We start from the raw sequence: 27,978 nt of genomic DNA on the forward strand, positions 1-27,978 counted from the left end.
TATATATTATATACACTAGTAAAGGCTGAGATGTTAACATATTATTTGATTATCTACCTAGCCATATTTCTATTTTGATGTGTCATTTTTTTGGTCCATGTCAGATGTTAAATACTAATTTGTGGTCTTACAAGCTCTTGTTTATGCTAAACTTTAGTATATTCGTAGGATAGTATTATTGGGTTATATTTCGACTTCAACTATGATCCCATAATAATTGCTATAAGCTATGATGAAATAGACTAGGCACAAATAGAAAGTATGAAACCTATGACAAAATATAATCTGTACATGAGTCATGTGTTTAAGACAGGAGGTTTAAAAATCCAGTCTTATCACCAAAGATAACATTTTCAAGCAGCATTCTGGTTTAACAGGCTCTCATGTAACTTTTACAGAGCACTACAAATTAAAGTTGGTCATGGGTCTTACCCTACAAACATGAAGGGGATACTGTGTGAGTTATCAAATTGCTTCCATGTCTCCTGGACTTAAAAATTTTTTTTTTCTGGTTTGATTTTCAAATTCCTATTGTCTGTGTTTCACTTGCCAGTTTCTGCACATTGGTTTGTGGTTAGTTGGTGTTTGTTTGTTTAACACTTTTGTCACTTCAACAAAATGCTAATGCTATGGGAAAAATATGTATGGATTGTTTTTTCTCCAAAATACACCGAGCTATTTCTTGGTAAGAGAGTAGGATTTTTTATAGTAGGAAAATTTTGGAGACCTCATGAAAGCAAGGCTAGCCCTGAAGCAAGACAGACCATCTCTGCTCCCTTGACTCTCCTAGCATTTGAAGATCTGACCCCACTTCCTTTCCAGAGGAAACCTGCTAACACCTTCAATGGTTACACCAGTAGTTACCTTTGAACAGTGATCACAGTGAATGTTTGACTTCAGTCGGGGCATGAAGGACTGAGGTGAAAGTAAGAAGTGTTTCCTGGACTTCCATTCATTAATCTATCATACTCACCTGTGAAGGCTATGGGGCAATTCCTAGTTCCAACACGTTCTTTCTCAGTTTACAGCTTGACTGGAATTTCAGTGTTAGCACAAGTCTATTCCATCATCTTTTTGGATATTTTTTAAACCTTAAAACAGAGTGTTATATAATTTAGTGTATTAGTCATTGACGTGTATTTGGTTTTAGAAGTGTTTCTCAGCTGGGCGTGGTGGCTCACCCCTGTAATCCCAGCACTTTAGGAGGCTCAGGAGGGAGGATCGCTTGAACTCAGAAGTTCAAGACCAGCCTGGGCAGCATGGTAAAACCCATCTCTACAAAAAATTAGCCAGGCACGATGGTGCGCACCTGTAGTCGCAGCTACTTGGGAGGATCCCTTGAGCCCAGCAAGTCGAGGTTGCAGTGAGCTGAAATTGTGCTGCTGCACTCCAGCCTTGGTGACAGAGTGAGATCCTATCTCAAAAAAAGAAAAAGAAGTGTTTCTCATCTTTAAGATACCATGATATTGAAATTTTGACATCTCAAAAAGTTGGTTCAGGCTAGATGCGGTGGCTCACGCCTGTAATCTCAGCACTTTGAGAGGCTGAGGCAAGCAGATCACCTAAGGTCAGGAGTTTGAGACCAGCCTGGCCAACATGGCATGGCAAAACCCTGTCTCTATTAAAAATACAGAAAAATAAGCTGGGCATGGTGGCATGCACCTGTAATCCCAGCTACTCAGGAGGCTGAGGCAGGAGATTCGCTTGAACTGGGAGCGGGGTCAGGGCACGGAGGTTGCAGTAAGCCGAGATCGCACCACTACATTCCAGCCTGGGTCAAGACAGTTGAAAATGGTTTTTTTCTTTTTCCTTCTTTTTTTTATTTTCTTTAGGCAAAGTCTCACTCTGTCGCCCAGGCTGCAGTGGTGTGATCTTGGCTCACTACAGCCTCATCCTCCTGGGTTCAACAGATTCTTGTGCCTCAGCCTCCTGAGTAGCTAGGATTATAGGCATGCACCATCACGCCCAAGTAATTGTTATATTTTTAGTAGAAATAGGGTTTCACTATGCTGGCCAAGCTGGTCTTGAACTTCTGGGCTCCAGCAATCCACTCGTCTTGGCCTCCCAAAGTGCTTAGGATTATAAGCATAAGCCACGGCACCCAGCGGGAATTTTTTTTCTGAAGTGGACTGAGATTATTCCAAATGTCATCCATTTTATAGTTATTCAACCAAGAATTACCTAGGAAGATCATCTGCCTGCCACTGAACATGCTGGGAAATAGAACACACAATAGCTGTGGGGTTTTTTAAGTTAAACAAGAAACAAAACACTGTTATGTTTTTGGAGGGCTTCTTGGGCCATAGCCCCACTCCTGTAGGTGGAAGATCACACTTGTCTCCCGTTAGGAATGGCTTCAGAAATTGTGACCAGGAGGATAAAGTCCATCCTCTTGGTAATGACATGCAAAGTCCTGGTCTGGTCACTGCTTATCTCGACACCCTGCAGTTCCAGCCTTTCCCACCACCACTAGCCTAGTTCCCATGTGTCAGCCGTACCAAACTATAGGCAGCTTTTGGTTAACCAAGGAAATAAATAACTGCTAACACTTATTGAGCCCTGACTGCATTCCAGACACTGCTGCGCACTTTGTTTGTGTTGTTTGTTTTTTTGAGACAGAGTCTCCCACTGTCGCCCAGGCTGGAGTGCAGTGGTGCCATCTCGGCTCACTGCAAGCTCCGCCTCCCGGGTTCACACCATTCTCCTGCCTCAGCCTCCCGAGTAGCTGGGACTACAGGCGCCCGCCACCACGCACGGCTAATATTTTGTATTTTTTAGTAGAGATGGGGTCTTACCGTGTTAGCCAGGATGGTCTTGATTTCCTGAGCTCGTGATTCACACGCCTTGGCCTCCCAAAGTGCTAGGAAATGCTGCATAGACAATATGAACCCACTGGAAACAAAACAAAAACATAAGCCTCTGGTAATTCACAGAAACACCCAGGAAGGCACTGAAGTTTCTACAAGTCACAGAATTGGAGGTTAAAACTGATCTTATCTTGTTTGAGGAATGGGTAAGATCCAGCTGATATCTGGGTTAGTTACTAGGTAGCTCCAAACCAAATACTTAGATGTTTTCCTTGTGAGATCACACAGAGTCAGGGACTCAGCAGGCTGCCTGGGTTTCCATCGTGGCTCTCCCTGGCAGTGAGATTTGGGGAAAGTTGCTGAACTTCTCTGTGCTTCAGTTTCTCCATCGGAAAACGGGGATAATAACTGTCTCTAATGTGACTTTTACGAGGATTAACTGAGCTATATCACAAATATACTGAGAACACACAAAACTCAAATGTTAGCTATTATTACTACAAGTTGATTTTTCTTTTGTTTGTTGTTATTTGTTGTTATTTTTGAGATGGAGTCTCACTCTGTCATCTAGGCTGGAGTGCAGTGGTGCGATTTTGGCTCACTGCAGCCTCCGCCTCTGGGTTCAAGCAATTCTTCTGCTTCAGCCTCCTGAGTAGCAGGACTACAGGCACACACCACCATGCCCGGCTAATTTTTCTATTTTTAGTAGAGATGGGGTTTTGCCATGTTGGCCAAGCTGGTCTCAAACTCCTGGCCTCAAGTGATCCACCCACCTCGGCCTCCCAAAGTGCTGGGATTACAGGTGTGAGTCACTGTGCTTAGCCACAAGTTAATTTTCACAAATGCATTGCCTGCTGTTATTTTTACTGGACTAAGTGAGCATTGCTCATCTTGCAGCTCATCTTTGCTCCCTTCTTTACGTAGAAGATCTTATTCCTCAACTTCTGTACCTCACTGAAACCAACGGCTCCTTAATGACTTCCCTCCAGAATCATCTCCAAGAAGGTTTCTTGCTCCTGCATGTGAAGGAGGCCTCCATGGTTTGGTGCCTCCATCACTTGGTCACCATGGAGAGCCATGGTGTCGATTACCCACAGCCACTGGGGCAGGACCTAGGTCTTTGAATCTCCAGTGTGGGAGACAGTGAACACTCATAGGCTACATGAATGTCCCCACAGTTGGGGATTCATTAAATATCTATCTCTGCACAGAAAAATTTTAAAGAGCCCTAAGAACCCCCACTGTCAAGGTTCTAACCTGTCTCCTGTAATGTAACTGAAACCCTAACATAAAACTGCCCTTCTATAAAAATATTCCAGATTTGCCATCTCCCAATTACAAAGACTTGGGTTTTTATACTTAGATTATGTGTAGTTATATACTGTATCTATGCAAGTCTTTACGGTTTGTGTTATCTCTTTAAGTTTACAACAGAAATTAGCTACATTTCTGAAACACTCCAGACAATAATATAATTACAACTAAAAGTGGTAATGGCCAGCAGTTATTGTCCCTTACAGAACATGATTATCTCCCTGTCAGCTCAGTGGTAGCACTGAGCTGGTTCACAACAATTCTAGCCTTGCTAATAACAGCTTGTTTTTTTAATAACAGACTATTTTTTAAATGAATTAATAAGGTGACTCTTTGCAGCTTGAAACTGTGGGAGAGCTCACTTACTACTTTTTTTATTTTATTTTTTTAAAGAGACAGGGTCTCACCATCACCTAGGCTGGAGTGAAACGGTGGGATCATGGTTCACTGCAGCCTTGACCTCCCAGGCTCAAGCAATCCTCCCACCTCAGCCCCCCAAGTAGCTGGGACCGTAGGCATGTGCCACCATGCACAGCTAATTTTTTTGATTTATTTATTTATTTATTTTTTGGGTAGAGATGAGGTCTCCCTATGTTGCCCAGGCTGGTCTTGAACTTCTGAGCTCAAGTGATCTTCCTGCGTTAACTTTCCAAAGTGCTGGGATGACAGGTGTGAGCCAACATGAAAGTGGCTGACAATACTTTCAAAGTATTAATGGATTTAAAAATCAATAATCTTTATCTTCACTGTTAAAATATTTAACCAAGTATATACATATACACTGGATTAAGAGACAGCCAGGCACAGTGGTTCACCCCTGTCATCCCAGCACTTTGGGAGTCCAAGGTAGGAGGATCACGTGAGCCCAGCAGTTCGAGACTGGCCTGAACAATATCGTGAGACCCTGTATCTAAATATAAAATAAAATGAAATAAGAGACAGAAGAACTGGTTCTGGTCCCAGCTTTGCTAAACGTGTCTCGCTGGACACGTTACTCTGTTTTGCTAGGGCTCAGTCTAGCTGTCTGTATAATGATAATAATAATAATAAATGTCAATTGAGTGTTCCACACTGTACTTGCCAAGCACTGTTCTAAAAGCTTTTTTGGTGTTAACTCAGCGAATCCTACCAAACAGTCCTATGAATTACTATCACCCCTGTTGTATGCATGAGGAAACTGAGGCAGAGAAAAGTTAGGTAACTTCCCAAGATTGGCTAATTAGTAGCAGAGCTGGGATTCCAATACAAATTGATCTGGCTCCAGCATTCCCAATCTTAACCTTCATGGTGAGATTCTCCAGCTGGGACCAACACTGTCCATGATCTAGTGCAGAATTGCATGACATTCTCATAAGCCTCTTGAGGAGGCTGGGTGGCTGCCCCAGGCCACAGACAGAACCTGCCTCCAGGGGAAGCTGTGTGGATGGGGCGGATGTGAGTGAGGAGGGCCCGGTGGGAAGGAGCCTGCTCTATCAATAATGGCCCAACTGTATGTACACTTACTTTCACTCTGTCCCCATCTCTCCTAGAACTACCAGAGGATTTCTGAATTTTTCTGCAAATAAAGACCCTGAGGGGGCTATGCTCTTACCGTCTCTTCTCTTGTCCACTTTGTTAGTGAACCAGCATGGTAGGATGTTAAGGAGAGGGTTTGACCAGGCTGAAGTGGGTTTTGTTTTGCCATGAACTTTTGAGACGGAGTTCCGCCAGCCCAGGCTGGAGTGCAGTGGCCGGGTTCAGCTCACTGCCCGGCCTCCCCGGTTCACGCATTCTCCTGCCTCTGCCTTCCCGAAAGTAGCTGGGACTACAGGCGCCACCTCGCCTTCAGCTAGTTTTGTATTTTAGAGATCCTGGTTTCACCGTTAGCCAGGATGGTCTCGATCTCCTGACCTCGTGATCCGCCCGTCTCGGCCTCCCAAAGTGCTGGGACTACAGGCTTGAGCCACCGCGCCCGGCCTCAGTTGTATGAACTTAATAGCTGTGTGATCTTGGGAAGGGTCGAAACCTCTCTAAGCCTTTTTTCTTCAGTTGTACAACAGAATAACACCCTGAACTTCATTCACAAGGTTGCTTTAGGGATTAACTAAAAGTGCATACAACATCTAGCATAGCTAGGCGCGGTGGCTCACGTCTGTAATCCCAGCACTTTGGGAGGCCGACATGGGTGGATCGCCTGAGGTCAGGAGTTCGAGCCCAGCCTGACTAACATAAGTGAAAACTCGTTTTTACTAAAAATACAAAAAAGTAGCTGGGAATGATGGTGGATGCCTGTAATCCCAGCTACTCAGAAGGCCGAGGCAGGAGAATTGCTTGAACCTGGGAGGCGGAGGCTGCAGTGAGCTGAAATCATGCCATTGTACCCCAGCCTGGACAACAAGAGGGAAACTCACTCTCAAAAAAAAAAAAAAAAACCTGCATCTAGCATAGTTCTTGATACATTATCTCTCCCCACCTCCCCATCCCCCAACCCCCGGCACTCCTTACTCTATGATTGAGAAATTGAGGGCCTCCCTACTGGACACATAGTTAATTTAGTCTAATTCAGGTAGATTCTCTCCTCAGGGATTAATCTAAGGATGGTGTAAACCAAAAATGAAATTCTAAGGCCAACCATCTGAATGTGTTATAGGACTTTTCCTTAGTTCAGATACAGGCAGGGTCTTTGTCACACGACCATGAGATATTAGGCTCGCAGACAATTTGAAGGGTGAGAAAAATGGGATTTATTGGGCGAAAAGGAAAAAAAGGGAAACAGGGAATCTGCAAAGCCAGAGTCCTGCTAGTGTGCTTCCTGCCTCGCAGATTGAATCCCAGGTACCATATCCCGCAACGAGAGAGAGGCCAGGCTCCTTCCCTGCCAAGGGCGCTAACTTCCTAGGGCTCCACCCCAGTGTGCATTTCTCCCAGTGTGCGGGCTGTCAGAGGTTCTGCCAGGGAGCCCTTCCCACCCAGCTGTCTCAAAGGGACTTCCTTCTTGGCCAAGAGACTCATAAATTTTTTTTTTTTTTTTTTTGGAGACAGGGTCTCTGTTGCCCAGGCTGGAGTGCAGTGGCACAGTCTTGGCTCACTGCAACCTCCACCTTCCAGGTTGAAGCGACTCTTCTACCTCAGCCTCCCAAGTAGCTGAGATCACAGGTGTGCACCACCACACCCAGCTAATTTTTGTATTTTTAGTAGAGATGGGATTTCACCATGTTGGCCAGGCTGGTTTCAAACTCCTGGCCTCAAGTCATCCACCAGCCTTGGCCTCCCAAAGTGCTGGGATTACAGGCGTGAGCCACTGCGCCTGGCCAGGACCCATAAAATGTAACCTGAGAGACTGGTTCAGGCCATGACTGGAAGTGGGGGACATATACCCCTCATTATACCTGTCAGCATTAAACATTAACACATATCTTAAGTCTGATCAAAAGTATTTACAGCCTATTCTCTCTGCAGCCTGATAATTGAAGGCTTCATCTGCATGATAAAACTTTGGTCTCCACAACCTCTTACTGCAACCCAGACATTTTCTTTCTGTTGCTTCCAGGTCTTTAGATAAACTCAACCAATATTCAACCAGAAAAATTTTAAATCTACCTATAAACTAGAATCCCCACCCACCCCTTTGAGTTGGCCCACCTTTCTGGACTGAACCAATGTATTTCTATTTTTTTTTTTTTTTTTTTGAAATGGAGTCTCATTCTGTCTCTTGCCCAGGCTGGAGTGCAGTGGCATGATCTCGGCTCACTGTAACCTCTGCCCCCCAGATTCAAGTGATTCTCCAGCCTCAGCCTTCCAAGTAGCTGGGACTACAGGTGCCTACCACCATGCCCAGCTAATTTTTGTATTGTTAGTAGAGATGGGGTTTTGCCATGTTGGCCAGTCTGGTCTTGAACTCCTGACCTCAGATGATCCACCCGCCTCAGCCTCCCAAAGTGCTGGGATTACAGGCGTGAGCCACCGTGCCAGGCCTGAACCAATGTATTTCTTAAATGTTTTTGACCGAAGTCTCATGTCTCCCTAAAATGTATAAAACCAAGCCATCCCCCAACCACCTTGGGCACCTGTTCTCAGAATTTCCTGAGGGCTGTGTCATGGGCCATGGTCACTCATATTTGGCTCAGAATAATCTCTTCAAATATTTTACATATTTTGACTCTTTTCGTCGACAATGGAAAGAAACTGTTATCAGGGGTTTTAGGCCAGGTCATTTCATACATATAGCCTCGCAATGGGGAAGAACTGACCCTGAGTTTGAATTTAGATTCAGCTGGTGTGACCTTGGATAAATTATTTGACCTCTTTGGGCTCAGATTTTTCACTGGTAAAGTGGGTGTAACTGAAATGCAGGTTGGTTGCTCGTTGCATGTACAGTCCAACAAGAGCAAGGCCTGAGAGTAAAAAAGTGAATTTACTGCAAAGCTGGTGTGAACCCTGAAAATCTGAGACAGGTCTCAGTTAATTTGGAAAGTTTATTTTGCCAGAGTTGAGGATGTGCACCCGTGACATGTACCCAAGGTGGTCAGAGCAAAGTTTTCCCTTTTATACCTGCTAGGGAGACATGCGACTGCAGTTGACATGTGCAAGATGAACGCTGGTTCGATCTGGAAAGGGGGAAGCGGGGAGGAGGGGGCTTACAGGTCCTATAGGTAGATAAGAGACAAACGGCATTCTTTGGAGTTTCGGACGAGCCTCTCCAAAGGAGGCAATCAGATATGCATTTATTTCAGTGAGCAAAGGGCCCTAAGCAGTTCCCGGCTTGACTTTTTCCTTTAGCTTCATGATTTGAGGGTCCCAAGATTTAATTTCCTTTCACACTAGCTTGGGGAGGAGCACCAAGTGTCCTGCCTTCAAATGTGCTGCTTCCCCTCTGGAGCGGAAAGGAGACACTTTGATAAAGTAAGAGAGGAATGCATAAGGGCAGGGGGTGCCTCTGCTACTTTGGTGCCTTATTTACCATCCAGTTGAGTTGGCACCTTCCTGGGCAGAAGTTGTAAAATGGCCAAGTGGGAAAAGGATGTGCTTTTGCTGTGCCCTCCTGGTGGATGAATGTCCCAAGACAACCCTCTGGAGGTGAAAGTTCCGTGGTGGGCATGACACAGTCTGCAAATCTGCCAACTCTCAAGAGAGATCTGTCTTGGAGCACACAGAAGAACTTGTCTGCAGGGAGTGTCTGGTGAGGGGGAGGTGAAAGGTTGTATTTGCATTTCTGAAGGGCTAAGTAGAAAATAGAGAACAGGGGGAATGGGGAGAGAAGACAGCTCATTTCCGGGCACTCAGTGACATGGGGATTCATAATATTAGCTGACCTCATCGGACTGTTGTGAGAATTAAATGAGATAATGCATGCAAAATGCCTGGCATATGTTAGTATTCAATAAATGGTGGCTATGGTTGTCATTATTCCTACTGAGGGTTCCTGAGCTTCCCTAGCCTCATTAGAAGCTTCCCTGGCCTCACCATCTTTCCAAGCACCTTTCTAACAGGTTCAAAATCACGGACTTAAATACACCAGTAGGATGCAGGGTCTGCTTCAGAAGCCATCACTCATAATCATCCCAGCTCAGAACGTGTCATCAGCTCAGGAGTGACATCCTATCACAGCCCCTTCCCTCATCTTTCCACCAAAAGCCTATGGTTGGAGCTGCTTCTGCAGAATTAGGAGCAGAACCTGATGAGTCATGAGCAGAAGGACCTAAAAATTCTTCGGAAGCTTCTTGGTTCAATGCATCCACACCCACTCAATCATGGCCTAAAAATAGTTTTTCTCTAGGGAGAGACCTAACGAGAGATGCGTGTATGTCGTGTCACAGTGACAGAATGAGAGCTCGCATTGCTAGGAGTTTCTCAGGAGCTGAATCTTCCCCCACTGTTCCCCCACCACATCCCCAGGACAGGCACAGCTGTACTAGCACAGTACGTCCTCCTCCTCCCCTTCCTTCTCAATAAGCACCCCACACACACCTGAAACACCAGGTTCACTGACAGCTACACCCCATCCTCCAAACTCACCTCCCTCATCCCTGTACCTGCTTCTCATTTTACAGATTATCTCAGTAGGAGTGGGAGAGCCTGGATCCCTCACCAAACCCCACACCTCTCCTGGGGACATCTCAATGCCGAAACAGAAATCACTCCGCTTTATAAATTTGCTTTGGATTCATCCTCCCATTTCTCAGCTGACTTCAATGTTGAACACACTCATAGCCCAACTAAACTGAGTCCACTAGACTATAAGCACCTTGAGAACAGGGCCCATGTCCAGCTTGCCCCATCCCATCCTTAGTAACCACCACAATGTAGGGCACAAAGTAAGTCTCAATAAATCTTTGCTGAGTGAATAATGAGCAAATAAATTCAGATTTTAGAGAAGGAGTGGAAGTCTTTCCCTGTTACAGAATCACTGGATTAAGGAATATCCAGAGCTGTGCTGTCCAATATGGTAATCACTAGCCACATTTGGCCATTTAAATGTTACTTAAAATTAATCAAAATTAAATTCTACTAAATGATCTAGCCATTCTATTCTTCAGTATTTACCCAAGAAAAATTAAAGCATACGTCCAAAGACTTATATAATGATGTTCATAGCAGCTTTATTCACAATGGCTAAAAACTGGGGAAAAAATATTTATCCACAGATGAACGGATAAACAAATCATAGCATATCCGTACAATGGAATACTGCTGGGTGATAAGAAGGAATTAATTATTGATAAACACAACGACATGGATGAATCTCAAAATAATTATGCTGAGCAAAAGGGACAGACAAAAAAGAGTAAATACCATAGGATTCCACTTATATACAATTCTTAAAAATGCTCAGCATCGTAAGACGGGGCAAAAGTAAAATTCTAAAAAATGCAATCTATCGTGACGCAAAGCAGGTCAGTAGTTGTCTGGGGATGAGTGGGAGCAGGGAAGGGCAGGAGGGAGGGATTACAAAGATGCGGGAGGAAACCCGTGTGGGTCCTGCATGTGTTCACTGTCCTGATTGTGGTGATGGTTTCACAGGGGTGCACTCATGTCCCAAAACTTACCAAACTGTACCCTTTAAATATGTGCAGACCCTGATATGTCAGTTATATCTCAATTTAAAACAAGAGTTAAAAACATTAAATAAGTTTAGAAATTCAGTTCCTGAGTCACCCCAGCCACATTTCAAGCACCCAACAGTCACATGTGGTTAGTGGCTGCCATATTGCACAGCACAGGTTTAGCACATTAACATTATTGAGAAAGTTCTGTTGAACACCACTGCTCTAGAATCACAGAAAAACAGGGGCAGGGGCCTCAGAAGCTATCTGCACAACCCTCCGCAAAGCACAAATATCCCAAAATCCAAAAATCCTGGGCTGTCCCTGTGACTCCACACCTATCCAGGCCTCAGGCCACCCTATGCCCAGCCCCAGCGGGGCTCACTGGGCTGCTTGGGCTCTCAGTTCCACCCCTCTGTGCTCCATCGTCCTCCATCTCCAACCTTCCATCTTCTGATCTCTCCCAAGCTGGAGGAACAACAAAGTAGGCCACCCTGACCTTTAGTCTACCTCTGGCACTGCCCTGCTTCCATCCCTCCTCTCACAGGCAAAATCCCTTTCGTCCATTCTATGAGTCCAATCTCATGTTGCTATAAAGAAATACCTGAGACTGGGTGATTTGTAAAGAAAATAGTTTGTTGTTTTTTTTTTTTTGAAACGGAGTCTTACTGTTGTCGCCCAGGCTAGAGTGCAGTGGCGTGATCTTGGCTCACTGTAACTTCCGCCTCCCAGGTTCAAGTGATTCTCCTGCCTCAGCCTGTCAAGTAGCTGGGATTACAGGCACCTGCTACCACGCTGGCTAACTTTTTTTTTTTTTTTGTATTTTTAGTAGAAATGGGGTTTTACCATGTTGGCCAGGCTGGTCTCAAACTCTTGACCTCAGGTGATCTGCCCACCTCGACCTTCCAAAGTGCTGGGATTATAGGTGTGAGCCACCACACCCGGCCAAGAAAAGAGGTTTAATTGGCTCATGGTTCTGCAGGTTGTACAGGAAACATGGCAGCATCTGCTTCTGGAGGGGCCTCAGGGAGCTTCCAATCCTGGTGGAAGGCTAAGCGGGAGCAGGCGCATCACGTGGCTGGAGCAGGAGGAAGAGAGGAGCCGGTAGTGGCTGAGTCCTAGTCCAAAAGCCTCCAAAGTAGGGAAGTTGACAGTGCAGCCTTCAGTCTGTGGGCAAAGGCCTAGGAGACCCAGGCAGGCCACCAGTGCAAGTCCCTGAGTCCAAAGGCCAAAGAACCTGGAGTCTGATGTCCAAGGGCAGGAGGAACCACAGGAGAAAGATGGAAGCCAGAAGACTCAGCAAGCCAGCCCGTCCCTCCTTGGTCTGCCTTCTTGGTTCTAGCTGCACTGGCAGTCAATTGGTGGTGCCTACTCCTACTAAGGGTGGGTCTGCCTCTCCCAGTCCACTGACTCAAATGTCAGTCTCCTTTGGCAACACCCTCAGAGACACACCCAGAAATCATGTCGCCAACCATCTAGGCATCCCTCAATCCAATCGAGACATCTAATATTATCCATCACACCTATTGATCTATTTTATTTGTTTTTTTTTGAGATGGAGCTTTGCTCTTGTTGCCCAGGTTGGAGTGCAATGGCGCCACCTTGACTCTGCAACCTCCACCTCCCGGGTTCAAGGGATTCTCCTGCCTCAGCCTCCCGAGTAGTTGGGATTATAGGCATGCACCACCACACCTGGCTAATTTTGTATTTTTAGCGGAGACAGGGTTTCTTCATGTTGGTCAGGCTGGTCTTGAACTCCTGACCTCAGGTGATCCGCCCACCTTGGCCTCCCAAAGTGCTGGGATTACAGGCATGAACCACCGTGCCCGACCCATCGATTAATATACTTTGGATTTCATTGTCTCTGCTTGACCAAAATTTCTCCCCTGAGGTCACCAATGCTATTCCAAGTGACATAGCCACTGGACATGTTTCAGCCCTTTAAGTTACTAGATTTAAATATTTTTCTTTTTTTTTTTTTGAGATGGAGTCTCGCTGTGTCGCCCGGGCTGGAGTGCAGTGGACGGATCTCAGCTCACTGCAAGCTCCACCTCCTGGGTTTACGCCATTCTCCTGCCTCAGCCTCCCGTAAATATTTTTCTTTATTTTCAACACGTAAACCTTCATACGGTCCAAAAATCAAAGCAATCTAAAAAGACAGTGAATAGCTCATCCTCCTGCTCCCGTTGTCCTCACTGTCTGTCCCCTAATAAAGTAACCACTTGTATTAGCTTCTTGGATGTCTTCTTCCAGAGTTTACATCCCCAAGCCTCTCCTCCGCCCCCGCCACACACAAAGGAACGTGCCCCACACACACCTCCTGCTAGCGGCTTTGCCCTGTTCACTCCAGAACCTAGCTCAGCCTCTCCCAAGGGAGGACTTGCAGAGCTGCCTCCGGCTCCTGTGCAGCTGAGTTCTCACTGGCCCTGCCCGTTCTGACCCTGTGACCAGGGTGCCCTGGAGACACCTCCTTGCTTCCATGCCTGCACTCTCCTGGCTCTCCTCTCACCTGTCTGACCACTTCCTCTGGCTCCTTAAATGCTGGAGCCCTCCAGAGCCCAGTCCTTTCTTTTCATGCCCCATGTTCAGCCTGGGGAGGCTCACATCTTCCTGGCAAGGGCTCCTAGGGAAGCAGTAGCAGAAGGAGTGAGACTATTTTCATCAAGTACAAGCTATTTGAGTTGCCGGGCAGCCATCTGCCTCCACTGTTGCCACCGTGGCCATTTTCACAGCTGCCAGAAAGAGAACCCGAGAAGGAAGAACTGTAGCACAAAGGTCACTCTTGGTACTTTTATGGGCATGCTTGTAAATTCCTAAATCCTTATATTTGGGGAAGCAAGACCTTTGCTTTCCTGCTAATCAGAACAGCAAAATCAACTAATAAGAAAAAGAATCACAGAAAAGGGCCGAGCACGGTGGCTTATGTCTGTAATCCCAGCACTTTGGGAGGCCGAGGTGGGTGGATCACTTGAGGTCAGGAGTTTGATATAAGTGATCCACCTGATATCGGTTCAGCGACGGTGACGGCGGCGGCGGCGGTGACGGCAGTGATTTATGACTTATGCATTGCGCGGCGGTCATGGCGGCGGCGGCGATTGATTTGGCAGGTGGTATGATGGCGATGGCAGTGATGATTGCGATAGCAATGGCGGCGGTGGTGGCGGCGGCGGATGCAGAAAGTGATTTATCAGAAGTAAGATTTACAAAATGGCGGCGGTGGTGGCGACGACGGCGGCGATGGCGGCGGTGGCAGGCGGATGATTTATGCAGTGGTGGTGGCAGTGACGATTAGTGGCGGTGACGACGACGGCAGTGATGGTGGTCATGGTGGTGGCGGCGACGGTGACGGTGGCGGTGGTGGCATTGGTGGTATGGTCTGCACGTGGCGGCGGTGACGATGGCGGATGGCGGCGGCGGACGGTGACGACGATGGCAGTGGCGGTGGTGATGGCGGCGGATGGTGGCAACTGGCGGTGGTGGCGGATGATGACAGGATGATGAAAGATGGTGGTGGATGGTGGATGGATGGATGGTGGTGGATGATGGTGGATGGAAGGATGGTGGATGGGACGACGGCGGCGGCGATTTGGCGATCGACGACGCAGTGGCGGCGGCGATCATGGCGGCGATTTGCGGCGGCGGCGGCATAATGGCGGCGTGACGATTATGATTTTGTGCGGTTAAGTGATTTGCGGCGGCGGCAGGATTTGGTGGCGGATTGAAATGGATTTATGGTGGCGGCAATTGGCGTATTCCATAATGGCGAAGTGGCGGCGGCGATTTATGCGTGGCGGCGTATGACGATTATGATTTATATGATTTATGGCGGCGGCGGTGGCGGATCGTGACGGTGACGGCGGCGGCGACGACTTGGCGGCGGATTTGCGGCGACTGGTGCATATGGTGGTGATGGTGGCACTGGTGGTGGTGGTGATAGTGATGATGATGGTAGTGGTGGTGGTGATGGTGATGGTGGTGGTGGCAGATGTCAACTGGGAGTACAGGGCAGGAGCAACAGCTGTGACTGGGCTTGATGTGGATCAGCGTCTGGGCTAGCTTAGACAAGCTACCTCAGTTCCCACATTTGCACAGTGGGTTTCTGAGTAATATATTAATACAATGTGACCAGCACACGACAAGTACTCACTAACTACACGTTTTCCCTCCATGGCTAGCCCTCCTCATCTCCCAAGTATTCCTCCCCCAGGAAGGGCTAGCCGTCCTGGTGGCCAGATGGGTCTGTGGAGGCTCAGTGTTTCCAGTTACCTTGCAGCCTCTGCTGTCATGCTTATGCCTCTAGCTGGCAGGTACCTGGGGAAGCTGAAACCTCAGGTACCACTTAATGTTAGCAACAATTGAGGGCGAAGAAATTGAGTTTTGTTCATTTTGGATACAGTTATTCTTTATAAACCAATGAAACAAAGTAAATATGCCAGAAATTCCCAAATTATAGAAAAAATTCTATTCAATGAACAGAAGACAGCAAAACCAAAGAGGAATTACATTTAATAAATTCTGCTAAAAATATGGATGAATTGATGGGGAAAAATGGAAGTTGATTCATATTCTTTCACTTCATGCTGGAACAAATTCTAGATTCTGATATTCTGTGGAACAGTGTAAAAGACTAAGTAGGGGAGGCATAAAAAAAGCGTTTCGGAGCAGCCAGGTACAGTGGCTCTCAACTCTACTCTGAGCACTTTAGGAGGCCACGGAGGGAGGATCACGTGAGGCCAGGATTTGGAGACCAGCCTAGGCAACACAGTGAGATCCCATCTCTACAACATTTTTAAAACTTAGCCTGCCATGCCTGTAGTCCTAGCTACCCGGGAGACTGAGGTGGGAGGATCATTGAGTCCAGGAGGTCGAGGCTACAGTGAGCTATAACTGCACCACTGCACTACAGCCTGGGTGACAGAGTGAGTATCTGTCTCTAAAAATATATAAATAAATAAAAATTAAAAAGTTTTGCTCAAATACACTGGAAAAAATCTGTATATGATATCCCTGTCTTGGAAATAGACCACATGCATCTGTCTCTTTTGTTCACAGCTGTACAAGCCCCTAGACTGCCTCAGAGTAGGTGCTCAACAAATATTTTCTTCAATGAATCAATTACCATCGTTAAGGTTTTATAATTACTGTAAATAAAGGAAGGGATTTATTTTTGTGTAAATATTTTCCCAATTTATTTGACCATGGAACTCCTTCAGAAAAGTTTTCAGACCCAAAGAAATAAGAGAAAATCAGTCTGGAAAACACTCTTTAGAAGAAAAAAAATTTATCACAACTTGGGAAGAAATATGTGTAATACTATGGGTAATAGAAAAAAAAGTTAGAGTTAAAAATGGAAAAGCGTAACTACAAGAACATTCAAGTATATTTCAAAAGAAAATAATAAAAATTAAGATTAAAAAATAGGCCAGGTGTGGTAGCTCATGCCTGTAATCCCAGCACTTTAGGAGGCTGAGGTGGGTGGATCATTTGAGGTCAAAAGTTCGAGACTACCAGCATGGTCAACATGGTGAATCCCATTTCTACTAAAAATACAAAAATTAGCGGGGCATGGTGGCAGGCGCCTGTAGTCCCAGCTACTCTTTAGACTGAGGCACGAGAATCGCTTGAACCCAGGAGCTGGAAGTTGCCATGAGCTGAGATTGCACCACTGCACTCAAGGCCTGGGCAACAGAGCAAGACTCCAGCTCAAAAAAAGAAAAAAAAAAAAAAGTAACTATTAGAATGGGAGAAACTGTGACAACCTTGATAGATAAAAAAATTTACTAATATATAGAGATCAAATATAGATACAAAAAGAGAACATATTCGGCTGGTGCAAAAGTAGTTGTGGTTTTGGCATTAGTAGTAATTATGTAATTAACAGTAATGGCAAAGACCGCAGTTACTTTTGCACTAACCTAGTTGTCTGAACAGGCAAAGGCCACCTTGACAGGCAGTGTGTATAAGAGGAAATCATTGTCAAGCATTTTAAAGGAAAATGTTTTGTTTCACTAATAACTAAAGAAATGTAAATTAATCCACTTTGGTACTACTGTTTTGCAAATGTTCAATCAACAAGCTCTTTAAAACCTACCATTTTAGAAGTCTACCATTGAATGACTTAGGAACACAGTTTGACGCTTTGTTGGGTGGCTATCGATTTGTGTACTCTTTCTGGAGAACAATCTAGCAACATGCATAAAATAGGGCATTAAAATAGTTATATCCTTTGGCCAAATTATTCCTCTTATGAAAATTCTTCCCATGGATATATTCATTAAAAGTAATTGCAAAAACTCAATTACTTTTGTACTAACCTAATAATTCAAGGGAGGAAAAAAACACATCGAAGCAAATGTTTGCGTAGGGCAAGAACACTCGGGGCAAGGAGAGGGAGGCACGCCCTATAGTGGGGAGAATCTGAATTACCTGGAGGTGTTTTGGAGGTTTGTTTTGGTTTTGTTTCTTGCAGCCTACACCTGCTTTTCTTCTTTCCCAAATTTTCGATTTTGTCCCTCACCCTTGCCTAATTCTATTGGTTAGAAATTCCACTCTACCATTCCATCTGTAACTTTTTAAAACTTTATAATTGAACTGTTAAATGTATTTTTAAAATTTATTTTAAATATATTCCCAATCTCTGCCTTCATTCTCCGGGCCTAAATGTACCATGATCCTGACATTTAGCACTATAAAATGTTTTTCCTGCTTTGGCCTTTATATATGACCATGATTATTTTATACCTGGCTTCGTTTACTCAACATTATGTTCATAAAATCCATCCATCCATACTGTCGCCATTTGTAGCTGCAGGTTCTGTTGGCTTGTTTGTCTCTTTTTCCGTTAGATTTTCCATTGCATCAATATACTACCATTTATTTCTCCAGCCTATTCTTCGTGGGCATTTGAATTGTTTCCAGTTCTTGTTATTACCTGCCAATAATGCTGTTATAAGCAATCTTGTATGCTTCTTAGTGTCCATGTACTCACATTTTTGTTGGACATATAACAAGGAGTGAAGTTGCTATGACACAGAATACCCCTATGCTTTAACTTTTTTCTAGATAATGCCAAACAATTTTTCAAAGTTATACCAATTTGCACTTTCTCCAGCAGTGTATGAGAGTACCCGCTACCCCCCATTTTTGCCAACTTGGCAGGCTGCAGTGCAGTGCATGTCGTTGCGGTTTTATTTTGCATATTTCCCTAGGGCAAATTTAAAACATCTAAAGTGGGTGGCACGCCCTCTAGTGGGTAAAATCTGAATTACCTGAATGATTCTTTACAGAATATACAGGCTTCCTGGGCTTTCCTCCGCCTTCTCCTCCACCGCAGTCTCGAAGAATAAAAAGTTGAACATCTTTCACAAATTTATTGTGCATTTGATATCCTCTTTTAGAAATTGCCCCTTTAAGCCTCTTGCTTATTTTTCTACTGATTTTTTAACAGCCCAATCGCTAAGATTTTTTATATTAAATTGTAAGAGTTCTTTATAGATTCTGACAAAAGTGCTTTATCAGTTACATATGTTTCTGCTCACACCTTTCCACCTATAACTTAAATCAGCTGATTTTCACCTGTATAAGCACGAGGCTCAATCCAAGTTCAATTTTGTCGTATTCAGAATCCACCAGGAGATGGAGCCCTAGCCTTGCGTCTGAGCCTTCCACAGGCTGTGCCTGGGTTTAAACTAAGCCTCCCAAAATATTTTGTAAGGGATGTTAAAGAGATATTAAACTTACAACCACTGTAAACAGATGGTATATAGCTAGAGCTGACCTCTTAGTGAGAACAACATATTAATATTTTAGGGGAAAGTGACTGCTCAAAATAAAGAAATAAGCCGGGCGCGGTGGCTCAAGCCTGTAATCCCAGCACTTTGGGAGGCCGAGACGGGCGGATCACGAGGTCAGGAGATCGAGACCATCCTGGCTAACACGGTGAAACCCCATCTCTACTAAAAAATACAAAAAACTAGCCGGGCGAGGTGGCGGCGCCTGTAGTCCCAACTACTCGGGAGGCTGAGGCAGGAGAATGGCGTAAACCCGGGAGGCGGAGCTTGCAGTGAGCTGAGATCTGGCCACTGCACTCCAGCCTGGGCGACAGAGCGAGACTCCGTCTCAAAAAAATTAATAATAATAATAAAATAAAAAATAAAGAAAGAAATAAAAAGCTCTTTATCACAAGGCAGGAAGCTGGGGTGAGGTTGCCCAGAAACAGGTGAGGACCCCGTAGAATCCACGGAAACGCTCTCTGAGAAGTAACCTACGGGCCGATAAAGAAAGTAGCCCTACCTCGCAGCCCTGGGATGGCTGTTGCACTGTTTACAAGGGCACCCGCCAGCGCAGGGCCTCAGAAGAGGGTAGAACAGGGGTTTGGTGTTTTCCCACCTCCCTTCCCTTAGTCCTCTTTTTGGTTTTGTTTTCATTCGTTATATTTTGTGACTGCTTGAAACTTCCGTCCTCCTGCTTCCCAGCACCCCCGCCCCGCTTGCTGAATGAATGAATGAATGAATGGCAAGTTCTTAACCTTCTTGAGCTTAGAAACCAGTGCACATAAACCCCACGCTCAAAGGAAGACTCCGGGGGAGAGCCCTAGGTGTAGAGGAGGCTCCTCCAAGAGGGGGCTCGGGCTGGGCTGGGCTGTGCGCTTGAGAGAAAGGAAAGGCATCTGCGGCCGAGGGCCATGAAATGAGCAAGGGGCCGAGGCACACTGTGGGCGTGGTAGGAAGGCGACCCCTTTTCTCCAGCTTTCACAAGCACCTGGCAGGAACCACTACGTGGACATCGTGAGTGGTTCATCAGCAAGAGCACAGTAACATCAAGCCACAGATGCCACTCATTTCCTGGGGTACCAGGGCAGGGTTTTTACCGCTGTGAGTCACCATCCTGATGCCTCCAAGGCCTAGTGCAAAGAGGAGCACATGTGGAATGTGGTGCATGATGTCATCACTGCCGTTCATTCTCACTGTCCAGAAATGGCTCCGGGTTGAGTTGCATCCCCAAAGCTTTCCTGTTTCACCTCTGTTCAGACCCAGTGCAGGCCCCTTGCAGCCCAGGGGAAGAAAGATGCCTAGAAATAGGCCGTGGCCGCTTGTTCTCCTTTGTTTTCTTCACTGGGGATGATTGAGCAAGCCCACTGTCTGAGCAATGTGGAAATTCCAGCCCTCACGGCTTCACACTTTCAAGGGAAAGGACATTGCACCATGAAACTTCCTTGCTCTAGGCCTGCCAGGGTAGGTTTCCGGGGGACTGGGTTCTGCCCGGCACCAGGTCCCCAGGTCCAGGCCAGGAAAGAGCTGGTCTGCTGAGTGGGAGGGGCTGCCTGGGGCCACGCTCTGCTCCCACTGGGGTTGACCCAACACAGGCATTCTGAGGCCTGCTGCCCACAACCTGATGCCCAGACTGACAGCGTCCAGGCAGAGGGAGGGTGGAAGCTGGATGCTGGGAGAGGATACACAGCCCTGTGAACATGTCTCTTGGAGTGTGGGGTTTGGAGCCTCCTCCTTTCTTCCTGGTGCTAGTAGTTTGCTGGATCCAGTTTGTACTGCTTGCAAGAGCTAATTGTGGAATTTTCAGAAATTTTGCAAAGCAGTTGTTAAATTGTCATCATTTTAAAAATTAAATTATAACAACTTATGAGAAAATAAGGTTTTGCTTTTGTTTTTGTTTTTGAGACAGAGTCTTGCTCTGTCACCCAGGCTGAAGTGCAGTGGTGCAATCTTGGTTCACTGCAACCTCCACCTCCCGGGTCCAAGTGCTCCTCCAACCTCAGGCTCCCGAGTAGCTGAGATTACAGGTGCATGCCACACACCCATCTAAATTTTTTATTTTTAGTAGAGACACGATTTCACCGTGTTGCCCAGGCTAGTCTTGAACTCTTGAGCTCAGGTGATCCTCCCGCCTCAGCCTCCCAAAGTGCTGGGATTACAGGCGTGAACCACCGTGCCTGACTGAAAATAAATTATTTAAAAAGCAATAAATACTCAAAACATATCACTTCCTAATTCTTGTAGTCCGTTTTGCAATTATAGATATTCTTGAGGCTACTCCTGTCCATTGGGTCTGTAGAGTGGAAATATCGTATGGCAGGTGCTGCTGCACACCTCTTCCCATTCTGCCTTCAGTAACATCATGGTGGTCGCCTGAAATTGTCTGTGGTGGGAGTATTTGTGTCATAGAAATCAGCGAATGCGGCACTGCTTTCCCCCAGAGCCTGTTGTTATCCATTTAGCAACACGCCGCTGCACCTGGGCCACAGCTCCCAGAACCTGAATGTGCAGCAGCTGGGACAGCCATCCTTGAGCTTTCCACCTGCTCTGCCAGCTCTGGGCCTTTTCCTCAGCCAGACCAGAGGGAAGGGAAGCAGGAGCAGGGAGGCAGTGGGAGGGAGAGGTAGTGTCATGCCCAGGAAACACCCTTGAGCCCACTCAGAGCGCAGCTGGGAAGGGCCTGGCTCACTTGCAGGGTGGCAGGACCGATCTGGGGGTGGGGCGGAGGCAGGGGAAACCGGGGTTATGAGGAGGGTGATAAGGTTCGTCTGCAAAAATGAAAGGAGTTCAGTGATGGAGCTGAAGGAAAGTGCGGCAGGCAGGCCGTGTGACGGCGCAGCGGGGAAACCACAGGATTCTGCATTCTTCTGACCACAAGAGGAAGGTGAGCCAGAACCCGGAAGAAACAAAACCCCAAGGCACTGGCTTGTTCATAAAGTGCTGGCCCCTCTCCCAGGCCCCTGGTCACCCTGCTGGGTAACGGCACAGGAGAAGAGGCAACAGGACCTCCGGGCCTGAGGTGGCCCTCCCGGTGTGTCCCCGAGCTCCCTGGCCACTCGATTCTCTGCCCCCTCCTTAACAGTTGTTTCTCCAGGTCACTCCCAGCCTCCTCTCCACATCTCCAGGATGTTCCATTGCCCAGGGCCGGGCAGGAGACAGATGCTTTTCTCTATCTCAACTGCCAAGAGGCCTTCTTTCCTCTTATACTAGTCCTCCTCAGCACAGACCCTTCACAGGTGTCAGGCTGGGGGACGATCAGGTCTTTCCCTTCCCACGAGGCCATATCTCAGACTATCACATGGGGAGAAACCTTGGACAATAACTAGCTTTCCTAGGCAGAGGTCCCTGCGACCTTCCGCAGTGTACGTGTCCCTGGGTACTTGAGATTAAGAGAACGGTGATGACTTTTCACAAGCATGCTGCCTTCAGGCACTTGTTTAACAAAGCACACCCTGCACAGCCCAAAATCCTTTAAACCTTGAGTCACCACAGCACATGTCTCTTGCAAGGACAGGGTTGGGGGTAGGGTCACAGATTAACAGCATCTCAAATACAGAACAAAATGGAGTCTCTTATGTCTACTTCTTTCTATGTAGACACAGTAACAGTTTGATCTCTCTTTCTTTTCCCCACACCCAGGATAGTCTCAAACTCCTGGCTTCAAGCAATACTCCTGCCTTGGCCTCCGAAATTGCTGGGATCACAGGTATGAGCCACTACACCTGGCCCTGAAATGATTTTTTTCTTTTGGGTGCACTATGTCTAAGACATTGCATTTATTAAACAGTAATTTATCTCCCACCCTTCTGAAAACAAAGCTGTATACACAAATTCCAACGAGAATTTCATCCACTAAACACTAACTGAGCAGTTACTATGCTCAGAGTAACTGAGCAGTTACCCTCATGTGCTGGGCATGAGAGCTGCAAAGGTGAACAGGGCCCGCCCTGGCCTTCCCTCCCTGGCCCACTTGCTGGGGCAAGTCCCATAAAGAGACGATCAATCAACAATGCCCTGAGGTAAGCATGGCAATGTGGGCGTGTACACCGTCCTAGGGGACCACAGTGGGAAACCTGCCAGGGCTAGAAGCCTGGTGTCCTCCCAGCCACCTCTGTCTCCCTCACTCCTGGCATCCAGTCACTCCCTGCACCCCTGAATCAAGTCTCCTTAAACTCTCAAATCTGTGCTGGCCCCTCCAGAGACACCACTGACTTCAGGTCTCAAGTGAACTCTCTGATCCCGGCCGTTCTCCACACCAAAGCCAAAAAGGGATTCGTAAAGGGCAAAAATGACCATGTCATTCCTCTATTTAAAACCTCTGGTGGGCCGGGCGCGGTGGCTCACGCCTGTAATCCCAGCACCTTGGGAGGCTCAGCCGGGTGGATTGCTTGAACTCAGGAGTTCGAGACCAGCCTGGGCAACATAGTGAGACTCCATCTCATAAAAACAAAAATAAAATCATTTATTATTATTTTTATTATTTGAGACAGAGTTTCACTCTGTTGCCCAGGCTGGAGTGCAGTGGCGCGATCTCAGCTCACTGCAATATCCGCCCCCTGGGTTCAAGTGATTATCGCGTCTCAGCCTCCCCACTGGCTGGGATTACAGGCCATGCCTGGCTACTTTTTGTACTTTTAGTAGAGACGGGGTTTTACCATGTTGGCCAAGCTGGTTTCAAACTCCCCAAGTGATCCACCCACCTCAGCCTCCCAAAGTCCTGGGATTATAGGCATGAGCCACTGCACCCAAAATTCTAAATGATTATAAAAAAAAAACTCAAAACCTTCAGTGGCTCCTGTTGGCCCTGGGATAATGTCCAAACTCATTAGCATGACTTCACAGCCCCTTCTCATCCACATGAGAATTATTTCTTTTACTTGTTCCTGTGACACCAATTTAAGTGAACACTTGCTATGTGCTAGGCCAGTGGTTCCTGACTTTTTTGGCACCAGGGACCAGTTTCATGGAAGACAAGTTTTCCGCTGGCGGGGCAGGCTGGTTTCGGCATGAAACTGTTCCACCTCAGATTATCAGGCATTAGATTGTCATAAGGAGGGTGCAACCTAGATCCCTCACACACACAGTTCACAGGAGGGTTCAAGCTCCGAGGAGAATCTAATGCCACTGCTGATCTGACAGGAGGCAGAGCTCAGGTGGTAACTCCAGCCGCCTCCTGCTGTGCACCTGCTTCCTAACAGGCCACGACCAGTACTGGTCCTTGGTCTGGGGGTTGGGGACCCCTGTGCTAGGCATCGTGCTGGGTGCCAGGATGCAGCAGTGAACATACACACTGTACCCGCTCCTGGAGCTTGTGGTCTAGCAGGGGATACAGACACTAAACAAATAGCGACACAGATCATTACAATTGTGTGAGTGCAGGAAAAGGAACATTTCCCTGTCAACTCCCTGCTTCAACCACAATAAACTACTCACGGTCCCTGCCTCCTGGCCCTGGCTCAGGCTGGCCTGTCTCCTTCAGTTGGCCACATTTCTCCAGCCCTCCTGGTCTCAGCTCAAGGTTCTCCTCTCTAAAGGAGTCTTTCCTGAACCTTCTAGGCAGTTCCATGGGGTTCTGCTCCCACCCTGGGTCCTGGGTCCTCCTGAGCCCAGCACGGGGCTTGGCATACTAAATGCTCAGTAAACGTTTGCCGCGCGAATGGTGAACAGGTCCTCTTAATCCATGTGTGAGTGTTCGCTTAAAAAAAATAATTATAGAGATTTTTACTTTCATTTTATATCTTCACAAAAGGTTGGTGCTGGGTGCTGGGTGCTGGGTGCTTATAAAAGTAGAGAGAACCATTGCTTCAAATAGAATCCTTGTGAACCCAGGGACTTTCAGGGACTGTGACTAAGATGTGGGGCTTGAGGGGTCCCCAGGATGCCTCAGGCCAGCAGGAGGTGGGTAGGGGCTGAGGGGAGGTGAGCCCGCTACCCAGCCTCACGTAGCCTGTGCTATGGCCACCAGCTCTTCTCTGGGCTCTTGGCCCAGACGCCTGGCTGACCTCCCACTGCCACCCTCTACCCTTCGGCAGAAGCCTGAAGTCTGCCCTGGATTTAGCTCCTGTGGGCTATACAGTGCTGGGGAGGAGAAGAGCAGCTGGGATCGGGATCAGAGGGGCCTGGGGCAGCTGTACCCTAACACTTTTCCCGGGCCGCCTGGCTGAGGCTGCTCTGCCCCTCGCTGAGGCTGCTCCGCTCCGCTCCTCTCTGCTGGGTGAGAGGAGGAGCTCCACTCCCCCACCTCCTCAGTATCTGCCGGGGTTTGAGGCTGCACCAGGCCTAGGAGCAGCAAAGGAAGGTGAGCTCCGCCACCCACCCACTCTGAAAAAGCTGCTGCTCCCTCCAGAAGAGACTTTGTCCTGTCTGGGAGTCCCCACCCTCGGCCCCTTATCTACAAAATCCACACCGCTCCCTGAACTTCCTTCTTCCTTGGAATTAGAGAGTTGAAAGGTCACCTGGCCCACGCCATTCAGTTTACAGAAGATGACACTGAGGTCTCGAGTGAGGGGTTAAGTGCCCAAGATGTCACAGCAAATAATGGCAGAGTCATGATTTCTAACAAACAACCAGAAGAGGCAAGTCCCCGGCCAGGCAGCAGCCGGCGCCCCTCTGCTACGCCTGCTCCCCCGCCCATTTCTCATGGACTGCCCCATCTTTTGCCTCTAGTTTGAGCCTGAAAGTTACACCTCCAGTGAATGAAACTCCCAACACCATTGCCATCCAATCTTCCTCCTCCTCCACACCCACTCTCGGCCATCTGCCCTTCTCACCCACAGGTGGGAGCAAAGCTTGGCCAACCTGATAGGCCTCTTCCAGGCAGGGACAGGAGAAGGGACAGCACAGCAACTCTGAGTCAGGACTCCTTTCAGTAAGGCGTGGTTGCCAGGACGGCCTGAGAGAAGGAAACCAGCCCAGGTGCTCTCTGTTTACCTTCTCGGAACACAAACACGACCAGACCCTCCCTGGCTGGCAGATTGCCGCTCGCCCTCTTGGGCCTTTCTGGCCTCGCAGGTACTGTTTCCTCAGCTCCAATACCCTTCCCTGCCTCTCCACCCAGCAAACTCCTTCTCCTTGTATCCTCTGCACTAACACTTCCCTGCTCCCTCCCCTTCCCCTCTTCTTCCTTTGTGCCTCGGTGGCACTTCTGAGACAATGTTACAAGCATAATAAAACAACAAGGTCATGAATCTGTGTCCTCCGCCAGACTCTCCTCAATGACAGTAATTGTGTGTTTATCTTTAAATTCTCAGAGCCCAGTATATAGGAAGCACTCAATAAAGGAAAACATTGCTCAACAAATCAACATATGGACTCTGGATTTATTCCAGAGCTAAATTGGGAAGCAAGTTCTAATGTCACATAAGGGTTCCCTTCCGATTCATTTATTCATCAAATAGTTATTGAATACTGCTACGTGCAGAGGATGGTGTAGACAGGGTACGGGGAGCATGAGGCTGGAGTGGACTCAGGCTCAACTTTCAAGGAGTTTGCATTTTGAAAGTACAGACAAGGCAGAAAAGATTGAGTTATAAGAAATGGCTAGCATTTACTGACCACCACTGTTATAAGCAGATGATTGCATTTAATTGTACACTAACCCTATAAAATAGGTACTTTTATTATTAGCCTCATTTTACAGATAAGAAGATTGAGGCTTGCAGAAGTGGAGAGACGTGGCCATGGCACAACTAGGAAGTCATGGAGGCAGGATTTGCACCCAGGCATGGCCCGGACCCCACCAGAATTAATGATGGTGGGGAAGCAATTAACTTCGCCTCAGGAAACTGGGAAGTCAAGGAAGGCTTCATCAAATGGGGGGCGGTTGAGATGTGCCCTGTAGAACAAGCAGGATTTCCATAGACAGGAAAGTAGCTTACCCCAAACTGTAGAAAGATCTGGTGTAAGAATTTCAGGGTTTAAATTAGTGGCCCTGAACCTTGTCGGCACACTGCAAACCCCTGGAGGACTTTTAAAAAGCATGGATGCCCACAGGTCCTGCCCTAGAGATTCTGATGTGATTGGTCCAAGAGGCTCTAAATGGGAGGCAGGAAGGGGCCTGGTGTAAAGTGTGTAAGGCGACACCTACCTGCAGCCCAGACGCTCCCTGGGCGCTCCGGGTTCTGTTTGTGGAGCTTTCCTGTCCCCTTGGTAGGGGCCCCAGACAGCGTGAGCAGGGCTGGTGCTTCCTCCCTGGAATTCATTCCTTGTCTGACCATTTGTGACCTTCCTGTGGCCTGGAGTTGCCGCAGACTCCTTGCTGGGGAAATTCCATGGTTTCCTTGCAAGGGCGCCTGGGTTCTGTAGAAGGAAGGCACCCAGCTTGCAGAATGCAGGAGCCGAGACCTGCAGGTCAGAGCGAAGACAGCTGATCTGAGGACCCTGGGCAGGCAGTCTGTGTGCTACAGACCTGACATGGGACAGGAGGGGCTGGGACCCCCTCCTCCGCATCCCAGCAGGCAGGCTCCGTGGGCCAAGGGCGGCTGTAGGGACAGGGCACCTGGCTTCACCGTCACACAGCTTGATACCCACAGAACAGTGACATCCCCCAGAGCTGGGGGAGCCAGGCCGTGTGGCTGCAGCAGGCAGGGGCTGGATTTCCCCTACTCAGGCCCAGGCAGTGACTCAGGGACAAGTGTTGAAAGCAGACAGTGACCTCAGCTCCCTTGCCCACTGGGGAGTGTCACCGTGCCCCAGAGTCCCCTCAGGAGCACAGACAGCCTGGGGACCGTTGAGATGGAAGTTAGCAGCGTGGTGTCATGTGGGGCACACATGACTCTTGCCCTCACCAGCTGGGTGCCCAGAGCTTCCTGTTCCTCATAGAAGTGACACAAGCATCCAAGGAGGTGACGTTCATGAACGTCAGGAAGGCGCATAAACAACTACAACTCTGTCAGTGCCTGCTGCAATCCATGTATTTATATATTATTGTTTTTCACATATTAATCGGGTCTTTTTTTTTTTTTTTTTTTTTTTTTGAGACGGAGTCTCACGCTGTCGCCCAGGCTGGAGTGCAGTGGCGCGATCTCGGCTCACTGCAAGCTCCGTCTCCCGGGTTCACGCCATTCT

General features: G+C 47.5%; 1 protein-coding gene across 1 annotated transcript; it reads right to left on the reverse strand.

Moving 5' to 3' along the window:
* Positions 1-27,828, reverse strand: LOC116275863. Its single transcript, XM_031668755.1, has 3 exons — positions 26,999-27,828; positions 2,796-2,892; positions 1-1,091 (listed from the first exon to the last, which is right to left on the reverse strand). The coding sequence occupies exons 1-3, from the start codon at positions 27,358-27,360 to the stop codon at positions 1,086-1,088; spliced, it is 465 nt and encodes a 154-aa protein (XP_031524615.1). The 5' UTR covers positions 27,361-27,828; the 3' UTR covers positions 1-1,085.
* Positions 27,829-27,978: the final 150 nt, after the last annotated feature.

Source organism: Papio anubis, chromosome 7 (assembly GCF_008728515.1).
Source record: "Papio anubis isolate 15944 chromosome 7, Panubis1.0, whole genome shotgun sequence".
NCBI lineage: Eukaryota > Metazoa > Chordata > Mammalia > Primates > Cercopithecidae > Papio > Papio anubis.

Bases quoted from the DNA above. Each gene is read 5' to 3' on its own strand.
- LOC116275863 (XM_031668755.1), bottom strand. From the start codon at position 27,360: ATGCGGAGGAGGGGGTCCCAGCCCCTCCTGTCCCATGTCAGGTCTGTA. The intron at 2,893-26,998 runs GTAGGTGTCGCC...TTTTGTTTCCAG, and splicing joins AGGGAGCGTCTGGGCTGCAG to TGGGTTCATATTGTCTATGC.